At 45.9% G+C, this 20943-nt stretch overlaps 1 protein-coding gene across 1 annotated transcript in view; it reads left to right on the plus strand.

Annotated features, from left to right (window-relative positions):
• GUCY1A2 (guanylate cyclase 1 soluble subunit alpha 2) overlaps positions 1-20943 on the plus strand; it is a 270313-nt gene that overhangs the window by 160532 nt on the left and 88838 nt on the right. Inside the window, exon 6 of the mRNA XM_075066256.1 lies at positions 15025-15168. Coding sequence (XP_074922357.1) covers positions 15025-15168 — 144 coding nt within the window. The remainder of the gene's footprint in view (positions 1-15024; positions 15169-20943) is intronic.

The raw sequence follows: 20943 nt of genomic DNA on the forward strand, positions 1-20943 counted from the left end.
GGAGGCAGAAGCTTGGTCCTGCAGCAGCCAAGCTTCCCCCTCCCCTGCTTCTTCCCCCAGCGTGGTGCTTTTCCTGCTCCGCCCCCTCTCCTTCCCTGTGCCAATCAGCCGATAGCCCTAGCGAGGGGAAGGGGGAAGAGCGTCAGCGTGTGCACAGCTCCGTAGAGGAGGCAGAGAAGAGGAAAGGGGTGGAACAGGACATATCCCTGGCAGGGGGCTGGGAGCATCCCTATGAGCTGAGCACCCCATCCCTGTGCCCTGACCCCCCACACACACACTCAGTCTTCTGCCCTGCATCCCCTACACCCTCAGCCCTCTGCCCTGACCCCTGAACCCTCCACACCCAGCCTTCTGCCCTGCAACCTCCACACCCCCACTGTCCTCTGCCCTGACCCTTGAACCTCCTCAACACACCCAGCCTTCTGCCCTGCACCCTCACAGCCCCCATCCCTCCGCCCTGAACCCCCTGCCATTTTGAAAACCTTATTTATTTTACATACAACAATAGTTTAGTTATATATGATAGACTTATAGAAAGAGACCTTCTAAAAACATTAAAATGTATTACCGACACGCGAAACCTTAAATTAGAGTGAATAAATGAAGACTCAGCACACCACTTCTGAAAGGTTGCCGACCTCTGTAATAGTCTAATCTCCTGAGGATTGTAATACGTTGATCTAATTGTGGTTGTTGGGTTTGGTATCCGGGTGCTGGCGGCCTGTGATACACAGGAAGTAAGACTAGATGGTGTGGTAGTCCCTTTTGGCTTTAATCTCTACAACTCTGTGTCTTTACTGGGATTTAAGCATGCACATGTGGGTGCTCTCCTGAATAAAGATGCTTTTTTGAATTAGGGACCTAAGGCTTAGATCCTTAAAGCAGGAGTTCCAGGCTACTGATAGGTATAGATATTAAATCCCAACTAGCGGGATTGTTTGTGAGCTGAAGTTTCTTTAATCTTTTCTTTGATGTGAAAGAGGCATATTCAATCTATTTTACATGAGTTGTGAAAGAATCTTAAGATATTAAGCATGAGTATAGCTAAGGGTAAGTGAGAGTTGGGTTCTCCCTTTTCATGGCGTTAACCACAAGTGGGCCAGATCCCCCAGTCCAGTAACTGGTGCCATACCATTACCAAGTAGTGAGTGCAGGAAAGATTACTACTGGAGCTTGGCAGACATTTTTGGCTGAAACCTTTTTTCCCTCTGGAAAAATGTGGATTCGAGTTGACCAAAATATTTCATGAATCCATGTCGATTTTGGCAAATTATTTTGGTTGAGGGGCAATGGAGGGAAGCTGAAAATAATTCCAAAAAAGTCAAAATATTTGTTTTTGAAATGAAACATTTACATTTTTCAGGCTGAAATTTTTCATTTTATTTTCGGGGGGGGGGGGGTTTAGAACAAAAAAGCAAAAACGTAAAAATACCATTCTAATTTTAAGTGAAACATTTGCTAAAATGATTTTTTCTCACTTTTTAATTTATTGAACATTTAAAATAATTCAGTTGCTGGGGCAATCTGAAATTGTTTTTTTTTTTTTTTTACTTTTTTGGGGCGGGGGGGATTGCTATCAGTCTAAAGAAATCTATTGTTCACACAGCTTTAATGATGACAGTAGGAGTAATCTTTGATGGCACAGAGCTAATGTAGGAACTCTGACACTGTTCCCCTACCTCCATGACCACCAGCATAGCGGTGCAAAGCAGCTCTGGCTGAAGAAAAGAGAGCATGGCTATGATGCCCCTGTACCATTTTCAGCTGCTTTTTTGAACCCTTTCTGGCCATTTACACCCTGCATAAGTTAGAGCAGCCTGAGTACTGCTCTGTAACATGGCTTTAGTGGATTAGTCCTGTGAAGAGCCATTGCAGGATCAGAGGAATGCTTTTGGTTGCAAAAACAACAAGGAGTCCGGTGGCACGTTAAAGACTCTCTGATGTATTTGGGCATAAGATTTTGTGGGTAAAAAACCTCACTTCTTCAGATGGGAAAGCTTATGCCCGAATAAATCTGTTAGTCTTTAAGGTGCCACCAGACTCCTTGTTGTTTTTGTGGATACAGACTAACATGGCTACCTCCTGATATTTGACTTACAATCTATGTAGTTTAGCCACACCCAAGTGTGTGTTCCAAGTGTGTCTTTAAGTTAGTGTTAGCCTTCAAATTCACACTGTTTGTGGCAGTGTGGTCTAGTGACAACACCAGGTGCTGTTGGCTCAAAACCTGATAAAGTGGTTTTCTTAGGGTATGTCTTCAGTGCAGAGTTAATTTGAATTATCTATACTTCCCTTGAGTGACTGCAAGTGAGAGCAGTCATGCTACAAAATAACACTTCAACTGCTACGTCCACATTCTGACTTGAATGTGGTACTAAGGCTTATGGTATTAATTTAGATAGAATATACGGCTAAAGGTAGGGTGACCATACTTCTGTATGCTGAATACAGGAGAGCTAGTAAAATTACTTGTATTCAAGTGAGTTCATCGGCTATCGATCAGAACTATGCAGTACAAATGTTCAAATTAAGATCAAGTTGACTGAGCCCGTTAAAAAGAAATACTATGTAGTTGGTTTCTTTTTATTTATTTTCTTATCTTTCAGGCTTTAGGGTTCACACAGGGAGAGATGACACACAAACACTCCTGTACCCCTCTCTCACACAGGGGGGCTGACCGACCAACTGACCCGACCCTCCCTGCCCAGCGCTCTCTGCCCCAGGGCCGGCGCTTGCATTTAGGCGGCCTAGGCAATCGCCTAGAGCACCAGAATTATTGGTGGGCAGCATTTTGCCGGAGGAGGCGGCAGGTGGCTCCGGTGGAGCTGCCGCAGTGGTACCTGCGGACGGTCGGCTACTCACGCGGCTCCGGTGGACCTCCCGCGGGCACGACTGCGGCAGCTCCACCGGAGCGGCGGGAGCAGCGGACCGTCCGCAGGCAGGACAGCGGCAGCTCCACCGGAGCCGCAGGACCAGCGCGCAGGGCGGCGAAATTGCCGTGCACCTAGGGTGCTCAAACCCCTAGCGCCGGTTCTGCTCTGCCCTCCATGCCTGGCATCACATCTTCCCATGGCAACACACAGAGTGGGAGGCATGCAAAGTTGCATGTCCTCCCTCCCCAGATTTCTGCTAGGGTTCACATCAGAATGTGGCCAGCAGCAGCCTTTTGGCACTGTGCAAGAAGGAAGGGATGGGAGCTGCTTCCAGACGTAGGAGAGGGCATGCAGGAAGGGATGACCTGGCCCGTGTCTTGGCAGAACTCATCTCTTCCCTCCTGCACACTCCCCGGTGGTTGGAAGCAGCTTCTTTTCTCCTGCCCGCATAGTGTCGAAAGTCAGCTAACATCTCCAGGCTGCTGCTGGCTACCAACATACCTGAGCCACCTCCTGTCCACTGGTTTCAGTGCAGGCTGGAAGGGGTTAAGCCTTAGGCATGCACTGTGCACCAGGGCCCAGGGAATCTGACTGCAGGGGCTTTAGCGAACCTGGCCAGAGAGGTTGCTCAGCAGGGGAGGGTGCCTATGGGATGGAGCAGCCCCACGCTTCCTGGGGACAGGATCTGGGGCAAGTGAAGAGGATACTAAGCCCTTACCCGGGGGACTGCTGTGGAGCCTGCAGGCTTGGGGCGCTAACAGACTGAAAATCACTTCCCTCCCACTCCAGAGATTAGCTGAGGGGCAGAGAGGCTTCCCCATGCCAGTGCTACATGTAGATTTGGCAGATGCAGGGCTCAGCTTCTCTTGGCCAGCACCCTGGACTGCAGGATCGTGGGATTTCCAAGGCACCGACCCAGCCAGAGGCAGTAGAGGAAGGAAGGAGCCTGTCTCCCAGGCTATTGGTGAGCTGAGCTGAGCTCTCCAACCAAGGGCTGATTCTCCGCATAGTGCTGGGAGTGGGATGTGCCCCGCAGTGGGTGGGCAGAATGGACGAGCAGCGGGACGTGGGAGGTGGCGAAGGGTCAAAGTAGGGAGAGGACAGTGGGGTGAGAGCACGTAATGGGCCAGTGGGTGGGCAACAGAGGTGACACGTAACTGACCGCCTGGCACTTGCCCGCACTCTCCAGGCACCGCTGCTCACAGCGCACAGACTGTGTTGGCCGGAAGCAGGACTTGGGGCAGGGCCCTTCTGGCTGAGAGCTGGCACGCTGCGCTGATGAACCAGCAGGGGGAATGACCGGACTCATGCACTGCAGCTTTGCTCTGCTACCAGCATTGCATCCCCTACCCCCATTGTCAGCCGCCGGACACACCCAACTTACGCTGGTGGATGGGTGGCTGGTGAGCAGGGATCTGGCCAGCAGCAGGACCCACCAGTACTGATGAGGGTGAGACAGAAAATGCAGGACAATTTGCCCGTTTTTAAGAAAAAATTGGGACATCTAGTCCCTTTAAAAATGGGACATCTAGTCACCCTATCTAATGGTGTTACCGTAACCTAGTCATTCTTCAGTATTAAACAGTGTTGAATAAAGTCTGGGCTTGGATATACAGAGACCTCAGCCAGCTTAGCACCATGGCAAACAGACCTTTTATTAAAGATACAGAAAAGGAAAAGCAGTTAAAATGTTTGAAATGTAAAGTGTTAAATAAGGCTTTCATTTTAACTAAATATTTTTGTTACATTTTCCTTTAGCTGGAGAGAGTTTTAGAAGGAAAAGCCCCCTTGTTTGACAGTCTCTTAGCTGGTATTAAAGGTGGTAATAACTGTCATCCCAGGTGGTGTTTGGGACTCAGCTGGAGCCAGTAGGGATGACGATGTCATCTGGATCCCTCTCTCACTGGCCAGTTCTGGTCCGGACACCTCTCTGAGTCAGGAGGATGAAGGCCCGTGGTGGCAGCCACAGAGGCAAAACTCGCTCCAGTAGCCTGTTTGTTCTTCTTTTGTTCTTTCATGCTTTCCCCACAAAATCTTTCTTTTAAGGACCCAAAGGGAGTGATTAGTGGAATATCTCATCCCCTCATTATTTTGTTAACCAAGTAGAACTAGTATCCAACATACCAAATTTAGCTCATTAACTTCCAGCCCCACATCTCCTGTTTTTAACAAGTATAATTTCAACACAATCCTTGAGTCATATCAACGCGGCCTTTATGTTTAGATTAAGTCCATTATTCTGTCTCCCTTTCATACCTTTTCCCATCAGCCTTCATTGTTGTAGGTTATTGTAACATCTTATGCATTGTTACACACTTTTTACAGTTGAGCTCCCAAGTCAGGTAACTTTGTAGTCCCATTTGTCACAATAGACTTCCAGGAGCATATGTCATGGATCTCAGCAGTGCCATAAGTTGAGCTGCTCTATAGATTCTTTCCCAGTAAATTGTTGAAGAACTTGTCAGTCCTTCTTGGGTATGAGTAGGGAACTGTAGGAAGGCACTGGAGGAGAAGCATCACTTAAGTGGAGTTAGCCTGAGTCTACATTGCAGAACGGTCATGTTAGCAGCTGACAAGTTGTGCTGACTCAGTGTTAACCTACATGACAACAGGACAGCCAAATTGAGTTAAAAGCCCCACCACACTCATGTTTAAGGGGTTTTGTGTGTGGAAGGGAATCGAGTTGGGGCAACGTGAGTTATAACTGGAGTTAACTTTGTAGTGAAGACAAGTCACCTTTTTCTTGATTTCTGCATTTTTACAATACAGAATTTAGAAGACTAGCTTAGAGTTAACATCAAATTTGGAGTTTCAGTTTGGATTCCAGGGAGATATTTTTATTCCTCCAAATTGGCTTTAGCTTTGCCACTGCTGCTGCTGCTGGTGCATTTCTTGCTTGAATTTCTGCCTTGGAGCCTTCATCAGTGATGATTGCCCCCAAATACTTGAACTGTTTCAAGATAGTATGCTGAAAATAGAACATAGCCATGACAGCGTGGGCAATGGGACGGGCTAGCCATGTTGAGTTTTGGAGCGGTTTTGGAGCGGTTAGCCTCTTCTGCCACTAGTGCTGTTGTGATTACACTCTGATTTTGGCACATTAGCTCAATGGGAACTAGTGCAAGTCTGTCTCCTGGAGCTGGGAATCAGACCCCATCTCTGAGTATAGATATACCCTTAGATGCTCAGGGGGAAGAAAGTCACTAGGCTTGATGGACCCATAGTATGATATGAAAGTATCTACACATCTTTGAGATTATTTTGGGATCTAAACTGAAGATGTCGTCAGTAAACTATAGTACAAAGTGATTTCTAAGGGAGGAAGGGAATCTATGAGGGACAACCTTAAAATGCAGGTTTTCTTCCAGAGAAAGTTTTGAATTGACAGACCAGATTCTTTTACAGTTGGCTATCTTTAATATTCAGCAAAGAGGCTATTGCTGGTCTTTTTGAGGTGGGTATAACTTAAACCTATTTTAAGGGAAAAAAACAAATGTGCTCATTCACTGTGTGTAAGAAAAATAGTGACAAGTGCTCGGCTGCAACTGTGTTAACCCAAATTGTCTATTAAGTTTTTACGGAGAACCTGCTGAGAGGCAGGATGACAACAGCAGCCAGTAGCTCTTGCTTTCAGTGAATTTGTTTTGTCTGTAAGGAACATTACATCAGACAAACCACAAGAGTGACCTCTGCGATTACATTTTGTGATGTTTATTTCTAAACAGCACTTTGAAAAAGGTGCTTAACAGATTCCAGAGAGCGTCGGGATTCTCAGGCATGTCAGATGGAAATGTTTATCGCTTCCTTTGGTTTGTTGTTTCAAACACAAGATGCGCTTTTTTACTCCCCTGTGTAAAGAAGCCTGGGAAATTGTGTGTGACTCTAGTTCTTTTATTACTTTACACATTCAGTTACTGTTTGCTGCTAATTCATGACGAAGTGAGCAAAAGCAGTTGTTGTTACTGATACCCCTGCCCCCTTCTGAGTCAGCACTGTAATAGGGGACATTATGTGGCTGAAGGTTCCATTCGTTTAAATTATCAGGATAATGGAAGGCCTAACCATTAGCCATTATTAAAGATCCCATGGCACTTTCTTTGAGATTGAGTACTAGCCCCTAAGTTTCAGCCTTATTCTAATTAGAGAACTTACATCCTGCCTACAGTACTTACATTTTCACTGAATTTTCAATCACACTTTGTATTGTTTCCATTTATAATTGGAATAAACAAATGATTAATAGTTGTTTTAGCTATATCCCATACTGTTCCTGTCTGAAAAATCTATTAATGGTACTGTAGCACTGTGCAGACTCACCCCTGCGGTGGCGCCTCCTGCTGTTTTTTTCTGGGAATTAGCTTTCCAGCCTCTGGAGTGCCTTCTGCAGGCCGGTGATCTGCCTTACCACTGCCTTTTGGCCCCCGTGTCCCTCCCAGGACCCAGTGCCCTGTTCTCTGGGGTGCTGCTCCCTGGCAGTAACCCCTCAGTCTTAGAGTCTCCCCTCCCCAGGGAACCCTCACCCACTATCCTCACCTCACCTCAGTATCAGACTACTGCCAGTCATTGTCTAGCCCTCGCACCCTACTCATCACTATCGGCCTACTCATCGCTGGCAAGGAGGGTTTGGACCTGCTGCCTTTGCCTACCCCTGGGTTGCCCTCTGCAACCCCCAGTACCAGTTGGCCTTATGCTAGGCTGCAGCTTGGGGCTTTCCAGGCTGGAGCTCTCCAGTTCCTCTGCCTTTCCCCAGCCCTGCTCCACTCAGGTACTCTGTCTCTAGCTCCCTACAGCCAGGCCCATCTCCCTGTACAGCCTGAGATGGACTGCCTATGCTTCTGGCTCAGCCTCTTACAGGAGCCAGCTGGGCCTCATTGGGGCATGGCCACAGCTGAGCCTACTTTCCCCAATCAACTCAGGCTTCTTGCCACAGCCCTCTTCTGCGCTGTTTTAAGCCCTTCAGGGCAGGAGTGGGGGACCACCCCGCTACAATACATACAACCTGAATATAAAATGACTGAACTCTCAATTGGACAAGATATCCTTCTTTGCTTCCTGCAGTGCTTATGCACTGTTGCTGTGTGCTGCTAAGCATTTGCCATATTCTAACCCATAAGGCAGTTGTGGTTCTCTCCCCGTCTGTCAAGAAGGGAGACCACACCGTCTCACTGCAATACTCCTAGAGCGGCTCCGTTCTAGGGGGAATTAGCTGACACTTAATAGGTCCAAGCCTGCAGCCCAGGCTGGGCAGCAATTGGGTTTGTGAGCCCTAGCTCTCAGCCAGAGCAGGGCAGCACACAGTTAATGCTTCTGGCCCATGGTTGGGCAGGGTCGCTGTACGTCTACAGGCCTGGTGTCCTCAATCAGGGTGGAAGTGTAATCCATTAATGGCTCTGGCTTGCAGTCAGGCAGAGCAGTAGAGAGTCTGTCTATCAAGGACCCTCAGTCAGGGCAGGGCAGCAATCCTATGTTAAATTCATGGGATCAGGGAAGGTCCCGGATGATTGGTAAAAGGCAAATATAATGCCCATGTTTTAAAAAGGGAAGAAAGAGAACCCAGGGAACTACAGACTGGTAGCCTCACTTCAGTCCCCGGCAAAATCATGGAGCACGTCCTCAATGAAACCCTTTTGAAGCACATGGGCAAGTCATGCCTGACCAACCTGATTGTCTTCTATGATGAGATAACTGGCTCTATGGATATGGGAAAAGTGGTGGATGTGATATATCTTCACTTTAGCCAAGCTTTTGATATGGTCTCCCACAGTATTCTTGCCAGCAAGTTAAAGAAGTATGGATTAGATGAATGGACTATAAGGTGGATAGAAAGCTGGCTAGATTGTCTGTCATCGGTGATGAATGGCTTGATGTCTAGTTGGCAGTCGGTATCAAACGGAGTGCCCAGGGTCAGTTCTGAGGCTGGTTTTGTTTAACATCTTCATTAATGATCTGGATTATGGGATGGATTGCACCCTCAGCAAGTTCACAGATGACACTAAGATGTGGGGAAAGTAGATACGCTGGAGGGTAGGGATAGGGTCCAGAGTGACCTAGACAAATTGGAGGATTGGGCCAAAAGAAATCTGATGAGGTTCAACAAGGACAATTGAAGAGTCCTGCGCTTAGGAAGGAAGAATCCCATGCATTGCTACAGGCTGGGGACCAACTGGCTAAGCAGCAGCTCTGCAGAAAAGAACCTGGGAATTACAGTGGATGACAAGCTGGATATGAGTCAGCAGTGTGACCTTGTTGCCAAGAAGGCCAACGACATATTGGGCTGTATTTAGTAGGAGCATTGCCAGCAGATCGAGGAAATAATCACTTCCCTTCTATTTGGCACTGGTAAGGCCACACCTGGAGTATTTTGTCCAGTTTTGGTCCCCCCCACTACAGAAAGAATTTGGACAAATTCGAGAGCATCCAGCAGAGGGCAACGAAAATGATTAGGGGTCTGAGGCACATAACTTATGAGGAGGGGCTGAGGGAACTGGGGTTATTTAGTCTGCAGAAGAGAAGAAAGAGGGGGATTTGATAGCGGCCTTCAACTACCTGAAAGGGGTTTCCAAAGAGGATGGAGCTAGGCTGTTCTCAGTGATGGCAGATGACAGAACAAGAAGCAATGGTCTCAAGTTGCAGTGGGGGAGGTAGGTCTAGGTTGGATATTAGGAAAAACTATTTCACTAGGAGGGCGGTAAAGCACTAGAATTGGTTACCTAGGGAGGTAATGGAATCTCCATCCTTAGAGGTTTTTAAGGCCCAGCTTGACAAAGCCCTGGCTGGGATGATTTAGTTGGGGTTGGTCCTGCTTTGGGCAGGGGGTTGGACTAGATGACTTCCTGAGGTCTCTTCCAATCCTAATCTTCTATGATTCTATGATCAGGTAATAGCTCTGGCCTGCCAGGCAGAGCAGCCCAGCAGTCTAGCAGGAGATTAGCTCTCTGGCAAGAGAGACAGAAAAACTTTGTGGGATCCTAGCTTGGATGGGCACCAGACCAGTGCAGGCCTCCTGGCCTAAAGGTGGGGATGCTGCCAGCTCCAGGGCTGGGCTGGCAGGGGGTAAGAAGACAAAGGCACACCCGCTCTACTGCCTCCCAGCCCAGGGCCCTAACAGTGGTCAGCCACTGGGTCAGCACGGAAATGTGTCCACAACATGGTGCTCAGCTTGCAGTTAGTAATACAGCTGAATCCTATTCGGTTTCTCTAGACTCCTTCCTACACTCCCAGTCTGGGGGTACCTGGGTTCTGAGGTTGTTGCCGGTCTCACTGGGATAAATGGCGAGTGACCGCCCCAACAGCTCCTTGGTGTCCTTGGTGTCTGACAGCTCCGGCAATCCCTGCGGGTCTCTGGAACTGTAGTAGCCTCCGTCAGGTCCGGGATCCAGCAGCGGGGGCGTGGAGAGGAGACGTACTGCTCTCTGGCAGCAATCCCGCAACTGAGCTGGATGGCTGGCAAGTTATATATTTACGGTTTCTATCCCACCCCTCTGCTTCCAGCGCGGTTACTGTGGGTATCCTGGCTCTGCCCACCAGGGAGTGGTTGCGGTTTTCTCCCCATCCATCAGGAAGGGAGACCACGCTCCATCTCTACATACCCTAGTTTCAGGATCTACAGCAAGAGATTAGAGCAGAGTTGCTGATTTGCACAAAACTATTTCAATGATTTATGTATTTTAACCTGAGAGCCTGATCCAAAATCTACAGAAATCGCTATGACCCTTACCTGTGACTACAGAAATCAATTTGAACCTTTCCAATGACTTGAATGGTTTAGATCAGGTTTTTATATAGCAATATAATTATTTTAAAATCCCTACCATCAATGGTTAATTAAATACAGAAATTTAATCATAAATTATACATGGATCAGGCTAATAGCTGGAAGCTGGCTTCCACCTTTGTTGTGCCTCATAATACTGTACACATAAAACCACAGTCCTGTTTAAGAATTATGGGAATGGCAATGGGTAAGGAAGGAATTGTCTTGTAAAGATAAAGTGTGTTGATTTTAAGGCTCTTCTGAACACTGCCATGCAAATGCAGCATGTTTACACTATTCTTATATACTGGCACATACAAAATCCTATGTTAAAAGAATATGAAAGTTGTAAAATCAAGGACTCAGAAGCCAGGAAATGAGTGAATTAAAAAAAAAAAATCCAGTCAGAGGCAGACACTTATCATAGTACATTTCAGCAGAAATGGTTAAAGACTGGCAAAGTTATAAGCAGCTGACAATGGCGTTATAATAGAAAGAGCTGGGCAATCTTCACAGTAGGAATTGATACCAGATCCACCTGTAAGGGCAGTCTTAGCAATTTTGGTGTTTCACATTTCACCATTAATGTGAGAGGAGCTTGGTAGCAGTGAGGGCCATTAAGGGATGTAGTCGCATATACTCCAGTGATCATATTTATGACCCATTCATTTCCCAACTGTGATCATCACCAGGCAGCTTGATTCCTTCATGCTGACAGTACATGCAGAAAACCTGCAGGAGCAGATCTCCTTTTTCAGTTTGGAAAAGAGACAACTAAGAAGGAATATGATAGTGGTCTATAAAACTATGACTAGTGTGGAGACAGTAAATAAGGAAGTGTTATTTACTCCTTCTCTTAACACAAGAACTAGGGGTCACCAAATGAAATTAATAAGCAGCAGGTTTAAAACAAACAAAAGGATGTTTCTTCACGCAACACACAGTCAACCCATGGAACTCTTTGCCAGAGAATGTTGTGATGGCCAGGACCAGGGTTTCTCAAACAGGGGTCGCTGCTTTGTGTAGGGAAAGCCCCTGGTGGGCCGGGCCGGTGGGAGCTGCGATCGGCCAGACTTGCGGATGGGGCAGGTAAACACACTGGCCCAGCCCTCCAGGGGTTTTCGCTACACAAGCGGCGACCCCTGTTTGAGAAACCCTGGCCAAGACTATAACAGGGTTCAAAAAAGAACTAGATAAATTCATGGAAGATAGGTCCATCCGTGGCTATTATCCAGGATGAACAGGGATGGTGCCCCTAGCCTCTCTTTGCCAGAAGCTGGGAATGGGCAACAGGGAGTGGTTCTTGATGATTACCTGTTCTGTACCAGGTGTGAAGCACCTGGCATTGGCCACTGCTGGAAGACAGGATACTGGGCTAGATGGACCTTTGGTCTTACTCAGTATGGCCATTCTTATGTTCTTCTCTTAATCCAGTACTTGTTCCATGTAGGGGAGGTTTCAAAACTGGGCATGATTTTTGTTGACTCAGTTCTGCACTCATATGCGTGCCCTTTGAGTGAACATATATGAATGTAATTTGATCCTTAATTTTACTTACATATCAATGGATATTCCAAAGAGGGGAAGTCTCTGACAAAATAAATGTATCTAAATTTTACAAGAAAAAACTAGTCTATGGGCCAAAATCTCTTCTTGTTTACACTGACATCAGTGGAGTTACTCTGAATTTAGACTATTGTAAAAAAGAACAGAATTTGGCCATAATTTTTTTATTACAATAGCCCGATCTTAGCTCCTTAGGTTGTAATGTCTTCTATCTGGGTTCAGTCCAGTTGTCTTCTCTAATTTTAAGGTAGCGTTGTTTGGCTTTTTGCCCTTGTTTCTCTGTGAGGCCGACGTTTAGAAGTATCACAATATTCAGATGAATCCCTAAACACACATTCAGAGCAGGCCTTGTTATAACTTTAAAGTGGTGCTCTCATGCCCCTTCCCTTTCCCATACACACAAAATATCTATTCTAACCCACGCCTCTCTCTCCCTGCTGCTGTTGGTCCTGCTTTCCCTCCTCAGTGTCTCTAGCTATTGCCTTTCCTGCCCTGTAGTCTCTGTCTACTTACCACATCTACTGGTATTTAAGGAAAAAGAGCTCTGCTATTTTAGTGGGTGGGCAAGATAGTGGCTCCCAACATGTATTACTGCAGTGAATGGCTGCCATGAGAAGGGGGGTAAGTAGGCAGATAGTAGGAGTGAATTCCAATTGCTGTCTTCTCCATCTGCAAGTACCCCCAGGAACTTCATGAAGTCAGGGAAGAGATTTAGCAGCTTTCCTCACCTTTTGCTGGTCCTCTGCTCTCCCTCGTGGGACCCTATGATGAGGTGTACAAACCCCACACTGGGACATACAGGGTTAAAGAGCAGTTCGGGCCCAGGTGATGCCACCCCTCTTCACTTGCAGAGCCCTCTGCAGCTGGAGGAGAAGCTTGAAGGGAGCCAGAAAGCTCAGAAAGGGGACAGAGAGGATAGTACAGACCTATCTTGAAAGCTTTTGAAGAAGGATACAGCAAAAGTTCTTACTGCAAAGGAGGGGCATGCAAGCAACAGCTACCCCAAGTCCTAGATCCAGGGAGGAAACCCAGGTGAGAGAGTTCTTTCTCTCTTGGGCTAAAGAGACCATTGTGAAGGTGGGGCGAGCCTGTAAAGAAGATTACCACTGGCTGAGCCCAGTTGAGCTGAAGAATCTGTTGTTTTGGATTTTAAGCAAAGGACTTCTTGAGGTTTATGGGGAAGCAGGTGGTAAGCAGTGGCCCATGGAGGCATCCCCAAAGCGCTCTGGAGTGTTTGCTATTACTGCCTCTTGCAGGGCCCTGAGTTGCAGCCTGGTGGAGAGAGAGGGCCCGGGCTCCCATACCAACCCCTTTTCTCTACTTCCCTACTTGGACAGGATAGATACATTGTAAGCTGCTGAGTCAAGGACATGCTACCCCCAGGGGCCTAGAGGCAGGCTGAAGACCCTTTCTTTTCCGGGGGTTTTTGAATTCTATATATTTTGTTGGATTCTGTTTCCCCAGAACAGAAGAACGTAATTGGTGACCTGACTGGTGTGCCAATTCTCTACCTACCTTAAGGTCAGCTGACCTTCTGGATTAGTGCCCTTGTAATGACCAGACGTAGTGAGGGGATTTCAAAGTCTGTCTTATGCTGGTGCCTTACCAGGACTGGAAATTAATCAAGTTGAATGTCCTGATTTCTCACCTGTCAACCCTGAGGACAAAATATAAGTAGACATCCCAGGGACAAAAGGGCCAGGCACAAGTGGCTGCCAGGGCAGCTCTACAGTCAGCATTTATGTCTCTCCTCTCATGCTAATCTTTGCAGAATTCCTTTCTGCCATTGTATTAATAGAGCTGCAGTGAGGGGAGGGAAAGAGACTGGTGATGGATAGTAAAACCTACATTCATGCTTCTAAGCCAAGAGAGTGCACTGAAGCATTGTGCAGGGAGCTGGCTACAGAAGTGTGGGTAGACAAACTTGTAAAGGGTGAGTCTGTCAGTATAATTGGAGGATTATAGGGCTTGTTGGTTTCATAGGCTGATTTTGTCCTAAGATAGAGGGCTCCCTTAATTTCCCCTGTGCCCCTTTCTCCAGTAAGTTGGCTTCCCATCAGAAACAGTGAGGCTAAGGGGTAGGAGAAGCAATCTGCTGCACTCATTGGTTTGAGGCAGGAAACTGGTGCTCAGATAATCTATGAAGGAGAGAGAGCCTATATATCCTATACAAAAATAAGAGGTTTCAGAAGAGCTGCATAACTTGGTAGACAGACAGGCAGACAATACCCAGCAGTCAGCCCTAGTACCAGTGGGTGTGTGATGATGAGAAACAAAAATTATGGTAAGCTATAAAATTCTCTCTTGAATTCTCCCAGCCCTAAGAGGAGCAAGATTCTAATGATAAGTGATGTACTATTCACTTGATTTTTTTATGGAAACATTTAGGCTCCTGTAACTCTCATCTTAATGTATTTTTCAAATAGAGTAAATAATAATTATGAATTACTACCGCTTATTACAAGTCTTACTCCACAGCAGAATAAATGATGGCACCAGCTCTTAGCTGTAACTAGTTTTTGGTTTAACTCTAATACAGAAAATCCTATTTTCCTGTGGGGTATTGTTATCATATTTCATTTGATAGTGCACATTGTCCTAGATTTAATAATCTTCTGCAGTTGATGATGATGAACAACTATGCAATGAGATGTCAGGTTTTGACTGTGCCTGTTTGCAAACTTGGGTAATTATGCTCCGTTGTCTAATTGCTTTTTTTATTGATATTTTGCTGACATGTTTTTAAGCAACATTTTGTGATTGCAGATAACTAATGGCACAGATCTCTGCTCATTATCATACTTTTACATTTGATTTGTCTGATTGCTGCAGGTGGAAACAATAGGTGATGCATACTGTGTTGCAGCAGGGCTCCATAGGAAGAGCCTTAGTCATGCGAAACCCATTGCTTTGATGGCTCTGAAGATGATGGAACTTTCAGAAGAGGTACTTACACCAGACGGGAGACCTATTAAGGTAACCTCACTGCTCTGTATTTCCAGCTAGTCGCTGGAACCATCTGTATATTTGATCAAGTACAGTCCTCCAGATTCTGGATGGTGATGCAAGGGAAGTCTGTTCTTAGTTATGAGGAATTTGCAGCATAATCAAGATGTCCCCATGTGTGGCAATGTGTCTTTTGTGCATATTAATTTTTTTGATATTTCTCAACAGTTACATAGGGCTCTATCAATCTATTGTCCCCACATCCCATTGCCAAACTGCTGACAACCCTAATAATGAAGCTGTTGGGGGGTTACCCACCCTCTCTGTCAGGCAGAACCTCCTTCCCTATTTAGTTTGTATTGCTTCCTCGTGGTCTGGTGTCACAGACTAGCAAGGTAAGGAAAATCGTAGATCTTTTTGCAGGAATTCCCAACTCAGCTTCAGTTGTTTTCTTTTTACCATGCCCTGTTAACCTTTCAGCTTGTTTGGATCTGGGTTGGAGTGTCTGATGGGGAACTTGGTCACAAAGGAGGAAGGAATTGAATAGGGACGCACATGGCTTCCTTTCCCAAAGGTCATGTCATGTGGGTTTTACTGTGTGTGCTCAATGGAAAAAAAATGTCCTGGAATGTCCAGTTTTTTAATCAGACCCCCTGAACAACATGAAATAAGGAAGACTCATGCGCATATCTGTATACAGTAATGTACGCCACTGCTGTCAAAGGGGTGTTTTTTCCTACTTTTTACTGTTTCACTGATTAAATTGCATTTCCTGAAATGCAGACTTTTAATTTTCAAAGGCAAAGCACTGTCTAAGAGAAACTGTTATTGAAAATGGGAGAGTTGCATGTCAAGCAGTTTTCAGGGCAGACCGTTTGACAAAGGCCATGCCGGGGAGAAGGCTAGATTGACTCCCCCCAGTGGTGCTTTGCATGTTCTTTGAATCGCATGATGAAGCGTGTATTCACTAGAGCTGGTTGGAAAATGAGGGGGGTTTCCATAGAAATTTTAGATTTGGGGGCAAGAACTCAAATACCAAAAATTGTTGTTGGCCAAAACTAAAAATATTCAGGCAAATCCTCCAAAAAATCAGTTCAGAAATGCGCTGCAGTGTCTCCTGGGAATTGTTGTGTGGGTGCCTGATGTACTCTCGGAGCAAATTACAAGCTCCCACCACCCATTTCCAAACATGAAAATCTCAGGCCATGGTGAATCATGGGGGATGTGGTCCAGCCTGGGAGCCCAACCTGTGGATGAGAATGGGGACCTAAGGCAACCAAAGTACAAATCCCATGAGGTAACGCGGTAGCATATCCACATAGAAATATTCCAGTTTTCACAGATTTGAGGGAGAAGGAGGGTTAACAAAAAATAAATTCTGCAGAAAACAGACACTTTTTGCAGAAACTCCAATTTTCTGTCAAAAACCTATTTAGGTGAAAATTGTTCATCCAGCTTTAGAGTTAGAGAGACAAGATTGGTGAGGTGATATTTTTTATTAGACCAACTTCTGCTAGTGAGAGAGAGACAGCCTTTTGAGCCCCACAACACTCTTCTTGAGCTTGAAAGCTTATCTCTCTCATCCACAGAATTTGGTCCAGTAAAAGATATTACCTCATCCACCTTGTCTCCCCGATATCTTGGACTGACATGGCTACAACTATTGTGCATAAAGCTCTCATATGGGCATTTCAAGTTGGGGGGGAAAGCATAGAGGGGCACACATTTTTCCTACAGACAACTGAAAAGGCAGCATTTGACGTATGGAAATTTTCAATTGATTCATTTTATCCTATTTTTGAAGGACCGTTTCTCCCAGATTGTTAGATAAACAAAACAATTCCCAAACAATGAAGGCTGATTAATAATTTGTAGCGAAGGTCTAACGCTTGGGAAGGGCTGCCTTCTAGATCATGGGTTCTCAAACTTTTTTTTCTGAGGCTCCCGCAACATGCTATAAAAATTTCCCAGCCCACTTGTGCCACAGCAACTGTTTATTGCCATATTCAGTAGATTTAAACCTAGGGTTACATTAGGGGGCAGTAAGCAGGGCAGTGGCTCAGGGCCTGACTCCACAGGCGGTTCCGCAAAGTTAAGTTGCTCAGGCTTTAGCTTCAACCCTGGGTGGTGAGGCTTGGGCTTCAGCTTTCTTTCCTGGCCCCAGCAAGTCTAACATTGGCCCTGCTCTCTGGTTTATTTTGGAGGACCTCCTGAAACCTACTCATGGCCCTTAGGGGGCCTCGGACCCCTGGTTGAGAACCACTGTTCTAGACTACTTGTTCTAGATATTGGTGGTTGTTCTTTTTAAATAAATTGCTGTGATCGTGGTGATATTTTCAGGTGTGTGACTGACTAGAAGGGTCATAATGTCGACCGATTCTTTTCCCCGCTAACCAGAACAGGTTCACAGACAGACTCTTGAGCTGAAGAAGTATGTTGTTTGTTCACTGCTTCAGTGAGTGATCAGTCCACTGAAGCAGGACACAGCATAGAATTAAATGCATGTGCACATGCACATTCAGGTGCTTGCCTTAAATACATTCATAGAATCATAGAACTGGAAATGACTTTGAGAGGTCATCTAGTCCAGTCGCCTGCACTCAAGGCAGAACTAAGTCTTAAGTAGACTATCCCTGACAGGTGTTTGTCCAACTTGCTCTTAAAAATCACCAATGATGGAGATTCCACAACCTCCCTAGCCAATTTATTCCAGCGCTTAACCACTCTGACAGGAAGTTCTTCCTGATGTCCAACCTAAACCGTCAGATGTTAAGATTAATAATTTTCCTCCCTCCTCCTTGTAACAACCTTTTATGTACTTAAAAACTGTTATGTCCCCTCTCCATCTTCTCTTCTCCAGACTAAACAAACTCAATTTTTTCAATCTTCGCTCACAGGTCATCTTTTCTAGACCTTTAATCATTTTTGTTGCTCTTCTCTGGGTTTTCTCCAATTTGTCCACATCTTTCCTGAAATGTGGTGCCCCGAACTGGATAGAATACTCCACTTGAGGTCTAATCAGCACAGAGTAGAGCTGAAGAATTACTTCTCGTGTCTTGCTTACAATACTCCTGCTAATGCATCTCAGAATGATGTTTGCTTTTTTTTGCAACAGCCTTATGCTGCTGACTCATATTTAGCTTGTGATCCACTGTGACCCCCAGATCCCTTTCTGCAGTGCTCATTCCTAGGCAGTCATTTCCTATTGTTACAAAATTAATCATTATATATTGTATAAACACTTTTCTGCCTAACACTACACATCTCCCTACTCCTTGTCTGCATTGTTGTAGATAGAGTGCTGATATGTTTAGAGGTTGTATTTTAGCATAACGTTTATGTAAATATTCATATATTTCAAAGCCACTTGAAATTAGACACCAGTCTTGCCAGTTTCTTTTGACATCTATCTTTTTAATATCTTTAATTGCTTTAACATATTTGTATGACCAAATCTATCTTAGACAGTGTACTGTAATAGCAGTTTGAGAAGTGAGTCAATTACTACATTCTCACAGACACATTTAAAATTAAATTGTAATCATATTAATACTAAATTACCTACTGCTCACAGTTTCTAATCAGAACTGCATTTTGTGTTTCTCCCACTAAAATGGCTAATAACTGCTTGTTTAACTGCAGGAAATGGTTATTCTTTGAGTGATTGCTCATGTACATTCTGTTGGTGGCGTCTGTGTGCCCAGTGTGTAGCTGTCAGAAACTTTTTCCTGCAGTGATACCTGTTGGGAGGCTCAAGTGTCCTCTACTGCTGAACGCCACTGCGTCCGAGTATAAAGGGCAGAGACATCCCCCCCACCCCCTCAGTTCCTTCTTACTGCCAGTGGCAGTCATTGGAATTCCTGTTCATTGCCAGAACAGTTTCTCTCCGTTCTGTATAATATAGTTAATTGAGTAGTTAGTATAGTTAGCAGAGTTAGTACGTTTTAGCTGTGTTTTTTTTTTTTTTAAAAAAAAGTATTTTGATTTTGTTATTCTTTCCCATTTTGGGGTCCTGCCGCCAGCATTGAGGCATGCCTCGGTCATCAGGTTTCAAGCCATATGTTTCTTGCTCCAGTCCCAGGCTGGTGAGCACAATAGGTATCTGAACTGCCTGGGCGAAATACATTTGAAAGGCAGGTGCCAAGTTTGCTGGGCATTCAAACCTAGAACAGAGAAGGACCGGGGAGGCTAGGCTGAAATACCTGCTGAAGTGGCACTCAGCCCACCATTGGAGCAGTCCCAGTCTCACTCAGTGCCGAATGCTGCAGCTTCAGTGAGAAGCACACTTCCAGTGCTGTTGGAGTCCCAGCACCGATCTCCCCCCAGCCATACTGAGCAAGAAATGTAAAGAGGTTCTGACCAGGGGAAGATATCTACCTTCCAAGTCTAGGAAGAGGGGCAAGGAGTCAAGTTTACTGCATTGGAAATCTAACTACTCCTCCTGCAAATCAGTTCCTAAGATAGCCCTGTTGTCTCCAGCGCTGCAAAGGGCACCATTGAGCCTGTTGCCAGAAGTGACACCATCAACTTAATCTGCATAGCAACAAGAAGCTATCTCCATGCTGACTACACAGGAGGCATTTGCAGCCGCAAGGAATTTGCTCTGCCTCTCAGTGCTGGAGCCTCCAACAGTGCAGAGTCTGATCCTTCGGCACCGTTGCCCCATCTGGCACCAGCTCCAGCAGTTCAGCTAGCAGTACTGCGCCAGCTACCTACTTCTCAGAGAGTGGGCCCTTTGGTACCATCCCGGGAGGAGCCAGCAATGATAGCGGGGTTCCTCTCATCCCCGGGTTCTCAGCACCAATCCCTGGCACTGAGGGTAACTGCCTTTCCATGGCTGGAGGAAGGGGAATCTCTCTAGTTGGTCTTGGAGTGGGATTTTATGTCTCATAAGCCTGAAGCAGGACCCTGCAGTCCCCTCAGAGATCCTCACAATCCATAATGCTGCAATGGAAATGTAATCAGGAGTTCATTGGGAACCTGTCCTGTATCAATGGCCTTTTTGGAACCCATGGTTTCAGCTTCCAGATCTTCCTCTCGCTATGCCTCCCCATTGCCCTCATCTAGACAGGGGGAGACTGCACACCAAGCTGCCAGGCATTAGAAAGAGGTCATAGAAGCAGAGGAACAGCCTGTTGGAGAAATTCAACCACTTCCACTCTTGGCTTCCTCCTCATCCTCTCCAGACAAGCAGTTTCTGCAGAGGCAACTTCTCCCCCTTCTGGTGATTTTAAAGCTGATGAGGATTGTTAAAGAGGGGACTGTAGATGTGAGCATTCAGGTCAAGGAAGTCAGGGAATCTTCACATTGCCCGACTGACATTTTATTGATGGCAAGTCCCTCCAAGGTAGCTCTACCAATTAATGAGGCAATACAAGAGCCTATAAAAACACTATTGCAGACCCCATCTTCATGGCCACCCACCTCAAGGGCAAAGCGCAAGTAATATGTGCTTTCTCAAGGCTTTGAATATCTTTACACTGACCCACCTCCAGGGTCATTAGTCATTACAGCAGCTAAGGAGAGAGTGTGACAGGGGCATCAGGCTGCCACCCCCAAATCAAAGGATACAAAGAGGTTGAACTTGTTTGGCAGGAAGATTTATTCAGCTGGGGATTTGCAGCTTTCAATTGCCAACCAATAGGCTCTGGTGGGCTGTGAGGATTTTAATTTATGGGGCTCCATGGAGAAGGTTAAAGAGCTGCTTCCAGAGAACACAAGGCAGGAGTTCTCTTCCCTGGTGAACAAGGGCAGATTAGTCTAAAAAACATAGCTTGTGGCTAGGCTGGATGCAGCAGACTCAAC

This window comes from Chelonoidis abingdonii, chromosome 1 (assembly GCF_003597395.2).
Source record: "Chelonoidis abingdonii isolate Lonesome George chromosome 1, CheloAbing_2.0, whole genome shotgun sequence".
Lineage (NCBI taxonomy): Eukaryota > Metazoa > Chordata > Testudines > Testudinidae > Chelonoidis > Chelonoidis abingdonii.